At 40.6% G+C, this 12,037-nt stretch overlaps 1 protein-coding gene across 3 annotated transcripts in view; it reads right to left on the bottom strand.

Moving 5' to 3' along the window:
* Positions 1-12,037, bottom strand: part of BRSK2 (BR serine/threonine kinase 2) — a 317,883-nt gene that overhangs the window by 25,809 nt on the left and 280,037 nt on the right. For all 3 annotated transcript variants that reach the window (XM_005149208.4, XM_005149209.3, XM_005149210.3), the window contains exons 13-15: positions 8,137-8,197; positions 3,622-3,829; positions 2,436-2,484 (exon numbers count right to left, since the gene is read on the bottom strand). In XM_005149208.4, the coding sequence (XP_005149265.1) occupies positions 2,436-2,484; positions 3,622-3,829; positions 8,137-8,197 (318 nt within the window). The remainder of the gene's footprint in view (positions 1-2,435; positions 2,485-3,621; positions 3,830-8,136; positions 8,198-12,037) is intronic.

Genomic DNA, 12,037 nt, shown 5'->3' with positions numbered 1-12,037 from the left:
AGTAATACTGACTCTGGAAGATTCACCGATAGCCTGGGCTATGCTCCAACTTGTAAATCACTGGAATTCACAAAATAATTTTGTTCGTGGCCTCTCCTGTTTCTGGAATGAACAGAATCAAGACAAAGCACACATGCACTGGCTTTTCTCCCCAAAATTAGCAAAACTGGCTGTGTTTATACACTTGGGTCACAGGTGTATAAGCACAACTGAAGAAGAGGAGGCAGTTTTGGAGTAAAACAACACAATAAAGCTTTCTCTCTTCTTAGAAGGTGTTAGCTGCTGCTAACTTGAGTTAAAATGTGTATAAATCCAGGATCTTCAGCACCTGGAATGAGATGCCTTAGCATCTCACAAGATCAGGCTGTAAGCAGTAAAAAATGTACTTAAAATTAACAATCTTCTCTTGTCATGGCAAACCTCCTAAGGGGGAGGGAGATAGGAGAGATGTGTGGGATGCTGGGTATGTAGATTACTCCAGGGAATCTAATCAGGTGTCCAGTTGATGAAAAAGCAAATAGATTAGCATGAAAATGGAGGCTGGTGCTTTATTCCTTCACACTGAATTTCTCACTGCTATAATGCTGTTCTTTTTCCTACTTTTAGAGTTTCTGACTGCATCCCCTTCTGGAGAGCCTCACTGTCTTCCCTACCTGCCTCCGAGTGCATGGGTCTGTAACCTCCAGAGGTTTACCTGCTTGGCATAAATAACAGCATTTCTACTCAAGCAAATGGATCTTTGAAGGTTTAAAGCAGCTGGAGCTATGTCTCTTTAAATGGCATCCCTAACACATTTTCTATGACTTTCTCACATGAGAAAGAATAGTATTACTCAGACATGTCAAAGTGTATTACTTAATCATCAGGTTTGTTAAATGAATGGCAACCGTTGCTGTACCTTATTTATCGTTTAACCCATGAGGTCAATACGGCTCTTGATAAGGATTATCTTATTTCTTACAGAAAGAAAGGAAGTACTATTAAAAATAAGACATGTGAAAGTGGGCACTGAGCAACAAGACATCTATCGTTAAAATATAATCCAGTTCATTATTTTTTATGACTTTTATTATGTTTACTGCAGGGTGCAGCCCAACTGAACTCATTAATTTGGCAATTATACAGAAAGAGAAAAAAAAGGCCTTAGGCTTTGACTTGCATCCAAACTGCCTCAAATGACAGGCACTGCTTCTCTATACCAGCTTTTAAAGAGTGAGTGGGAAGCAGAAAAGGCAATAAATTAACAGAAAATCTTCCACCAACATACATGCGTGAAGCGGAGAAATTTAATTCTGAAGGTTTTCTGCTTTAATGGCCTTAAAAACATCTGAGATGAGAGTATCATATATTTCCTTGATAAAGATGCCTTAATTTTATGAAATTCACTCATGCATTTCTATTGGTAAATGCTCCAAAGCGTTGAAAATACAATTTATTGCATTTTTCTTCCCTGATTTCTTTTACTAACATTTACTCTTCCCCACTTCTCCCTCTTCTCAAGTCTTTATCCCTCTCTATTCTGCAGCATTAGATATGCAGCATAAGAGTGCCTATCTTATACCAGATAAATGCCAGGTCTGGGGGAAACTGTTAAGGCAATGCTATTGTAGGCAATTGTAAAACTTTGGGTCCGAAATTTCCATCTACAGCTCATGAATATTTCAGACGAGTGTTTTAACAAAAGGCCAAATTGCCTTGGATGGCTGGGTAAGTCTATGGGCTCTGGGTGCACAAACACAAGCTGTGAAAATAAAAAGGAATAATTTGGCATCTGTTGCATGTATTAGGAAGTGTTTGGAGCTGCACTCTCTGGCAGGGACTCCCAAACCTGCTATGCAGTGACGCACATTTGTGCAATGAAATGGTTGAAATGCACACTGACTTTTAGGAAGGAGTCTGGTGAATATGAAACAGCTTCTGCATGTCCCAGTGCTGCTGCCTATAATTAACACTGCATTTACTATCACAGCCAAAGATTCCTCTGAATTATCTTAGCAGAGGCTTCTGCATGTGATCCTGAAGGTGCAAAGTCTCCTGTACTAACAGGAAGACCTTTTACTGTACAGTTAGTGCCAGTATAAACCACTGATTAACCTCTCCACTCAAGAGTGATCTGCTTGACAACCAAATGAAAGAAGAGAGAAAGAATGTTATGTATCTAGTAAATTCAGCAAGCTATGATAAAATGAGGTGATTACTGTGAGATTGTTTCATTACCTGTTGACCCCACTGAGGTACAGATCTTATCCTGGGTCCTTGGCAGAAGAACAATTTTACAACTCTATCCCTCCCACAGGACAACAGATTACAGTCAGACCCTGATCCACAACAGAAATATGTCACCCTATGACATATCCATATTCATATTAATATTCAGGCAAGGAAATGACATTGGTATTTGTAGAAAGAAGGTAGTGTAATGGCAAAGTACTTACTCTGGGGATGATTCCGGGGTTAAATTAGACATCTCCTCTGGTGTAGGTACTACATACACAGCCAAAGACAGGGAAGGAGAAAAGAAATGAATGATTCAGTACACCTTCAATTTTCTGCTTGTATACCAATGAAACAATTCTGACATTACACCCTCTTGCATTTGCCTACCGCCTCTGCAGACTAGTTCAGACATTCAAACATTGGTCATACGTCTTTGGATCACTGTATCTAATCAAGAGCTGCCTTTCAAGGCTCACTCTACCCTTCCTTACATCATTATGTAATTCTGCACTGGCTTCAGTGGTTTCTGGTTCAGACCCAAACACCATGCCAATCTGATCACTTTACAATGGCTTCAAAGCCTAGCTGGATGCAGCTCAGTCACTGCTGCAACTCTCTGCAGTTCTCTGACCATTTCAGAGACAATGTCCCTGACCATGACAGTTCAAATTCAACTCTTCATGGCTGTAATCATCCTTTCCCAGGGGATCACATCCCAGTACACTGTAAAAAACCATAGGGTGTCGGGATAGCTGCTGATGACATCTGAGGATAATGCATGTGACTTTGGATGCCCTTTGTCTGAATGTAAAAAGCCACCTGGAGCTTGAAGCAGAAAATTTTGCACATCTCAACACTCTAGAGACTCCGAAAACTGAAAGAGGTCAGCAGATATGAGATCAGTGATTGAATTAAGGAGATTTTTACACCAATTACCAAAGGAGGTAAAAAAAGCATCAACCAAGATCAAACAAGCTGTGCTTCGGAAGAACCCATTTCATCCTATTGCTACTGGCTATCCTTTTTCAGCAGAAGGCTCAGTCTGTGCCTAAGGAGAGGCAGCGGAGCACAGCCATAGGGGAAATGGCAGAACTCTAGGTTCACTGACAAAACAAGTGGAGAAGCTGAAGATAAAATTTTCTTGTCTTCTAAGAACCACAAGAGGGATAGTAGGAGCTGTATGGCCAGAGTCTGAAGACAGCTCAGGAGATGGTGTTGGAGCCGATGCAATGGCATGACAGAGCCTGCTTACACATGCCTTGGGCTGGGGCTGGCTGATGCTATCACTCTCATTTTCAATGCCAATATTATTCAGTCCCCAATACATGAAATTTGCAGAGCCACAGAGAGATTGCTGACGTCTGCCCAAATCAGAACCACCTATGTGTTTGGGTGAGTACTCACCTTGCAATTTCCGGCGATGGAAGCGAGGAGACCCCAGGAAACTATTCTTGATTGAGTTGAGCCGTGTCCTCCATGGCATTCCTCCAATGCTGGGGCTGGATGGTGGTGTTGGATTGGGTGTGCCTGCTGGGCTCTCCTTTGGCGTATGGACAGGTGTCCCCTTGGGGGTAGGGAGGGGACTTCCCCTTGGAGAGGGGTGAGGGGTGACCTGTATGATGGGGATAGATTTGGTGCTTGGGTCAGTACTAGAAGGGAGCAATCTAACAGGAGACATAGGGTTGGTCTGCACTTTAGGAACAGCCAGCTGTGGGTTAAAGCCGGCAGCAGGTGAGCGGCCCTGAGCATTCTGCACAGGGGTGTTCTGGGAAGAGGGGGCGCTGGTATTGCTGGTAGGAAGTGGGTTGGATTTAGTAGACTGGAGTGGTTTTTCGGCCAATTTGCTCTTGGATGGCAAAGTCTGCGTCTTTGGGTTGGGCTGAAGTGCTGGCTTTGGTTGGAGTACATGTCCAGGCCTGGAGGCGTTCCTACAAGCATCAGGGTCCAAGGAGACTTGGGGTCGGGGACAGAAAGGGAGGTCGGAGGTCTGAGGGGGGATGAAGAACTTTCTGATAGGCTACGAGACAGACGCAGAGTGTCCATGCACATCAAAAACAGTGAAATACGCATAGAGCGGGCGAGCAGAGAAAGTCAGAATAAAATCCATTCGAGTCACAAAGATGCACCATGTCACAAGGAGATACACGAGATGGAGGTGAAGGGGTAGTGGGGGGGGGGTGTGGGATTTTGCAAAGAAACGAAAACAAACAAAAAACAAAAAAAAGACATGCAGTTAGCTGGGAACACAGCATAATCAACAACAGCAGCAGCGGCAGCAGCAAGAACAACAGTGTCATAACAGGCTTCATCATATTAACCAACCACGTGTCAGCAAAGGAAAACAACAGAAAGAAAAGTAAAACAAAGAAAAAAAACCAAACCAACAAACAAAAACCAAATCAACAAATAAAAAAAAACCAAACAAAAAACCACCACCAACAAAAAAACCCAAAAAAGAAAGAAAGTCATCAAGAAAAAAAGAAGAGAGAAATGCCATCTCTCTGGGATTGTTCTGATTGCCCTGCAGTGAGAGAAGCAAGATGCTGTAGGGAGGTGAGGAAGGGGAAGAAGAGCCACTGAAGCCACAGACAAATTGAGATGTGCCAAGAATGGGACCACCTCTTTCAGCTCCAAGTGCGCATATGCAAACCCAGAAGAGAGATGAAACTCAAACATGTGTGTGATACATAAGGAGTGGTAGGCGATACACACACGTTACTGCACACACCAGTCAGAACCTCTTTCCTTCCTCTTTACCCGACTCTGCCTAATGCACACCCCTGTTGCAGCCACCCATTGCAGAAAAGGGTTAGAAAGTGGGCGTTGAATCTTCTGCCCTGACCTGGAAGGTTAAACTGCTCAGCATTCACTTGGATGCTTCAGAACACACACCTCCAGGAGAAACATGCAAACTCAGACTGGTGTTTGATTTGTAAACAGCTATAGCAAAAACTTCAGAGGCCTGGCAAATTTGTTTCTCTGGGAAGAAGTGATACTTCCCATCAGACTTTATGCTTCTCCTGCAACATTCCTCATTGCACTGAAGGATAGCTTGATAATCTGAATTTCCATCATAAAGTCACAGCAATATTTGCCATTAAGTCCCGATTCTATGGAGGGGGTGGGGTTTTGTAAGACATGGCTTAAAAAGACAACCCAAGTTCATAATCCATTACTGAATTATCAAAATGGGATTATGAATTACTTTTTTTTTGTTTTCCCAAACAGTAACATTTAGCATGTTAGAGGCATTGGGAAACTATTAATATGCCGACAGCAAACAGCAACACACAAACTTGGGAGGATAGAAGCCTTTTAAAGGGATATTAGCAAGCTAAAAATCACATTCTAAGCAAAACAAATGTCCTTACAAAACATCACTGTTAACACCTTAGATTATAAATACTGGCAGCATTGTAAAAATAGAAACCACTACTCAAGATCTTGAGCTTTGGTCTACCCTCAGATTCTGATTTCTGTAAATGATCAGCTATTATGAGTTATCACCATAATATTATTACTATTATCATTAATTCTTAACAAATAAAAGCTGTCATCAAGCATTGTCCAGACATTTTATGTACACGTAACCATGCCTCACATCTCAGTCCCAGGTACGTACACTCACTGGTGAGTTTACTTTGCAGGTTTGATGGATTAGCACAATGTTGCCACATTTTAAAAATGCAGAAATGTGTTTAAGACTTAATTTCTAAATTGGTTTGCATCAAAGTTTTGTAATTACTTCAAAGAACTTGGGGCTAGGCCACCAAAAGGAAAAGAAAATCACTACATCAACACATCTGTATTATTATTAGGATTGTAAAGTTAACTGAATTCTTCCATGTTGGTAAATTCTGATCACCAATGAAAAAAGAAGTGGAAAAGATGAGGAAAGTGGTTAATCTATGGAAGTCAGCATCTGATAGCGCCAAAGGATACAAGTTAGACAGCTTGACTGCAAATGTTTCCTTGCCATTTTTGTATCTTACGTGTACAATGGTTTGAGAAACAAATTTGAAAGAAAAACTCAAATTCAACTCCCACTTAAGCTATTTACAAGTTGAAGGGACACCCTTAACTACCACATTATTAGCAATGAAATAAAGCACAAAAATATACAAAAGTCTGAATTTCAGTTGGTGCAAGATGTCACAAGGTCTTGTGAGATTTAAGAACTTTTAGTTGCTGTTGAATTCAGTTTCTCATAGAACTGAACCTGACCAGTACGTATAGTGAAATGTTTATTTGCTTTTTAAAGTATGTTCTCTTTCAATAATCTAAGGTGCTACTAGAAACATAGGTAAGGACATTAAAAAAAATCAAAACAAAAAAAAAAACACAACTATTTTTATTCCATCATTTCCTTTTAAAACTCAGATTTGACCTGCCTTAATATTATTATGATCTGCTGAAAATGCCATCTAGTTGCTAAATCCCTTTGAAGACTATTTGATCAACTACCTGTTAAGTAAAAATAGTAAGATATAGCAACTATGGAACAGATTTTGCCATCCTTATTTTTTTATGTAGTCCTACTGAGATGTCAGAAATTGATCCCAAGAGATCAATTAATGAGATCAAGTTTTAGGTTTGCTGCACTGGATGCTTATTTTGTGCAAAAACTGGTTCCATTGCTCTTTTTCAGTACATTTTGCAGTGGCATAAGAGTTCTCAGACCTCTCCTTCATTCTACTGACATCCAGGAGTCCCAGTGCAGAAACAAGGAAACAGATCTTCACTGGTTTCTGGCTTGTTAAGGATACAGAGGAGATCACAAACACATCTATGCCAGTTGCAAAATAGGGCAACAATTGACAGGAATCCAGAATATATTTCAGAAAATAGTTCAAGCAAGCAAGGGATTTTTACTAGCCTATAAATTTAGACCTGAAAGTGTGTCTTTATGCCTAAGAATTACACACGATGTTACTGGAGAATTACAATTTTAAATGCTTGCAATACTGATGTTATCTTCATATACCTAAGAGTAGACCCGTTGGTATATCCATAGCCTAGCACATGAGGGCTATCCAACTGGGGGATAGCATCTTCTCATGAAGCCATGAAAGATATGTGGAAATTTTCCTAAGACAGTGGGCCAGACAATTAGGAAACATGGATCACCATAGCCTACAGGCTTCTTGATGAGGTGTAGATATTTGTAAGGACTGCAGTTTAGAAGTGACAAAGCTGACCTTGTCAGACACTAGGAATACTCACTCTTATCCCTAAAGAAGTTACCAAGAGAGGAAGGCCTCTATCATTGCACTTAAAAACTGTATTAACTTTGCAGCAGATATTCTATTAAGCATGTTTTGTGCTAGCTGAGTACCAGTATTTGTTGAGGACTGATATTTAGTTGACTGAATGTTGAATAAGCACATGTGACTGTAACATTTATAGGGGTTTGAGTTCTTGTCTTAATTAGTCAACTTACTTTCCTTTTAACTTTGCTAGCCCTCAGATTTGTATAATTTATTTTTTCTGACCTAATACAAACTATTCTGAGGCAAACAGAATGAAGCTTGCTGTAACTGGCATGGTTTGGTGCTCTACTGTGACCTGATGGAAGGTAGCTGTGAAATGGTTCCTGATATTTGCCCTGAAACCATGCCATATACAGACCTCAGCTGGATATGGCAATGTTCAGTAATAGCAACATAATTCTATGTGCTTGAGACTGAAAAGGGCAGGGGCACAGTGAGATCCCTGCTAACAGTGCAGGGAGTATGTATGAGAAATTCTCTGCTTGCATTTGTAATTAACATTTCCCTCGCTACCTATGAAAATTTACAAGCTGCCAAGAAAAAACAAAACATTCCAGCTAAGAGCCACAGCTCTGGAGCAACAGATGTCAAAAGCATCAAGCGTGTGTGAGTGAACTGGACCAACAGATCTTGAAGCAGCACCACTTACCCTTGGACTGCTGAGAGGACTGGTGGAGAGCCCAGACGATGCTCCGCTGATTGACCGAGACCTGAATGGACACAATAAGGAAAAGAGCCCTCAGAAAACCTGGACAAGTAATAACCCTTAACACCAGCCACCACAGGCACAGGCATGAAGTGAGGAGGAGAGAGGCTGTCACTGGAAAAGCACATGACTCTTTCCAATCACTACTTTTATATTTTTTAGTTGTCCCACCCTCAAAACAAAGAAATGCTGTTGCTCAGGCAGGATACTATGATATATTTTCATTAAGGGAGTTGCTATCTTCCTTTTGGTCATCAAGCCCCTGGAAGCTACTACATCTGATCTGTGCAAGCTGAACTGCTGAATTCAAAAGGGATTGTCGAGACATTCATGTTGGTGCTGAGAATACTCCTTCTGTGCAGTGCTGGTGGACAAAGAATAAGACATCCTCTGTCATGAGCAACATGGAAAAGCACCACATGTCTGAGGCACAAAGGCAGGGAATTCTTCCAGGTATTAAGAAAAAAGCCCAAGTCTCCATGACCCAAGCACACAATCATTTCTTATGTGATGACTTCCCACTGAAATTAAAGCTCACATTGGCTTAACCCTTAACAGCTTCTCAGTGATGGATTAAACATCTCTGCTCTCCAGTAAGAGATGTGGTTGCATGAAACAAGCTAGGTCTTCTCTATGGATAATGAGTTCTGCTATTGTTGATTACTTTACTAATATCAAGGTAACAGCCCTGGAGCCCTCAAAAAGGGCCAGTCAAGGGAGATTAAACTGTCCTACATGCTGACAAGGTCACCTATACTGTGATGCTCTTATGCTCTCCAGCAAAGGCAACCTATGAAAAATGTCAGGTGTAGACAATAAAACATACAAATGTGCTATACTAAATGTGCTGAAAGGGCAGACAGGCCAAATGCACAAACATTTCAGCAGCAGTGGTTTCTGGAGGAGGGCTGCCCAGCAGAAAAAATACCCCTCTGTGTGACTGTAAATGAGTAAACCCCAGAGGCAGCTGCTTTCCATCCTTTCTAAATGGAAAGAGTTGCATTGAAGACTGAAACATCTTATAGGAAAGGACTTGACTAAGTCTAGTTGTTCAACAACCACCATGCAACATGTTAATACAGCAAACCTACCAAAGTTTCACCTATGGTAAGAGCCGTGAAAGAAATTACTTGCCTTTACGTAACAAACATGAAAAGGTGAAATCCTGTAGATGCTTGGAAAACAGTGCACATGTGTATGTGTAGAGATACACGTCTGCGTGTGTGCGCACACACACATATATTTAAAAAGCACATAGGTCAGATAGTTAGTACCAGGTTAGACATAAGAGAATATAAAATGAAACCAAACAGAAGCTCCTGAAATGGTGTCACAGACATGTTACTAAATAAATTTTAGTAGTAGAATTATTAAAAAATATGTGAACCTATGAAAGAGGAAATACTTCCAAGGGAAGAGTAAGTTACAGCTGAACACAAAGGCAGGTCCTGTTCTCTGGATTTGTATCCTCTGCAGAAACTACTCACTGATCGTTTTCTATATACCTCATTGCAGTTTATCCATCACAGCAAGTAGGTGAAACCCAGAAGCCCAGTCTCAGCATGCTTTCTTTTTGCAGATTAAATATATATTTGCCCTGTGAAATCAGTGGCACTCATTCTGTGCAGAAACTCACTTCTGTTTTTCCTTGTACCCTGCTGCAGCCTGCCCATCATAGTGCAAAAGTCAAAAACTGGAAGCGCAGTCTTGGCATTCTTTTGCATTAGATTAAACCTAAATTTGTCCCATCACAATGTGGGGCACTCATGAAGGCTTATGCAAAGTAATCTTAATGGAAAAACTGTCTGGTCCACTTTTGAAAGGCTACTTTATGAACCTCTCATATGACTGAAGTAGCTGAGTGCAACACAGATGTGTTATGCATACAGGAAGTCCATTGAGTTAAAATCTGCCTTGTATGAGTCATCAGGAAAAGCTTCTTCCAAACCATAAATTACAAGAGGAGCCTAAAGATTATCTTGGACAAATGTAAAAGGCATTTAGGTGCCCAGAGATGCAGTTAAATACTTAGGAGTTAAACTCCCACTAGGAGATGTTCCCACCAACTCTTAATTGTGGTGGGAGAGTCCTCCCTGACACTCACCTGAGTTCCAGGATACTTGATTAAAAGCTCCAATCTGCTATTTCCTTTTTGCAATCAGGTGTTTCCAATAGTCCTGAATTGTCCCCTCCCAACCCCTTTGCCTCCTATTTTCTTATAAAAATTATCACAAACATGGAGGGCAAAACATGGCAGACCCCACCTCCCAACTCCCAGTTCCTTATTGGAAGCAATATTTGAAAAAGAGTTGTTGTGTACTGTGTTTTCATCCAGCCTAGGAGCCTGAGGTAGGGGACAGAAGAGAGAGTTAGTATGAAATCCTCCTGGAAATGCATTCAGTATCCACATGATTGCTATCAAACAAGCTTTATTTCAGCTGCTGATTCTCATGCAAAATATGTAAGAAGTAAGGTAGGCCCTATAGCAAGTTTTAGTTTGTCCACACTTGAAATTGTATATAGGAGCAGTGGAAAGAGTTTAAAGAATACTGCATCAATTTTAAGTTCTGGGGTGAAAAGAAGAATGTACATTTTCAAAGCTTTTCCCCTTTACCAGACAGTGCTGGTATGTATGGATTATGATGCCAGACTGAGATCTTCCTTGTATCTTCTTCAATTTAATAAATCTCCCATAATTTACCTTTACATATGAGACATAGTTCCATAGCTGGATATAAAAACTCAGTACAGTGTTCTATACTCCAGTACAAAAATGCTAAGAAGCACAAATGACAGATTTGTCCCTCCCATCGAGATGATCTCAGCTGGGAAATGCTAGAATTCAGTTTGTTTTTTTTTAAAACACCACATGCACTGCTCCTGTATCTCAGAGTGGACAGAACTGGGACAGGGCCAAAAGAAAGTAATGAAAATGCTGCATTATGCTGAAATGCTGTAATGAAAGAACAGAGAGAATTTAAAGTTTTATCCCTCTCACCAGAAAATGAAAGCATGAGGCCTTACAGGCAGGACATTAGTATGACAGACCCTGGATGATCTATGGGTGGAAAGAGGAGAAAAAAATATGACATCATCTTATATCTATGGTTATGAACTACATTTATTGGGTGGGAAATATCTATTAGCAAGTAGCTTCCTAAAAGTCTCTACAGGCATTATTTATCATTGGAAGTATTAAATTTATAATTACTCCAGTAAATAAAACAATCTAGGAAACTACAAACATAATGTGTGACTCATTTTGTTCTGTCAGTTGCACTGCTGTATGCTTGGGCACTAACTCAATGGAAGCCATCAAAAAGTTGTTGAAAATACAAACAGAAAAGTTAACGCAGTTGCTCAGATAAAGAGCATTCCCTCAAACACAGGTCTCAGATGTCACCTTACAAAGTGACATAGTTGTTCTGCCAACCCTGGTGGGATGAATTAAAAATCCCCAAAACAAAAGTATAAGGGAGTTAGACCTGATGTTCAGAAGGAGGAAGATGCAGAGGGCACTCTAAACGTAATGTGGGCACTCAGACCACTGCAGGCTATTCATCCCATCTCATAGATGGACAATAATCTGGAGACATCTGAGCTATGAAAGAGAGACGCCAAGGAGTGAAACAAAATGTGTATGTGTGGGGTGTAGTTTGTAGATATGATGACCACATACCTTATTCAATCTATTTGATACTTCAGCGTATCCAAGTTAAAAGGTCCATTGTTTTAAAGTAACTTTTTTTGCTCATTTTAGCCAGCTGCTGTCAAAGGCAAAGCCACATGAAGCCCAATCCATGTTAGACCAGTGGTCTCTAAATAGTGAAACTGAGGAGCTAGT

Source organism: Melopsittacus undulatus, chromosome 4 (assembly GCF_012275295.1).
Source record: "Melopsittacus undulatus isolate bMelUnd1 chromosome 4, bMelUnd1.mat.Z, whole genome shotgun sequence".
NCBI classification, from domain to species: Eukaryota; Metazoa; Chordata; class Aves; order Psittaciformes; family Psittaculidae; genus Melopsittacus; species Melopsittacus undulatus.
Note: the sequence above shows the minus strand (reverse complement) of the source record. Positions and strands in the feature narration are given on the sequence as shown.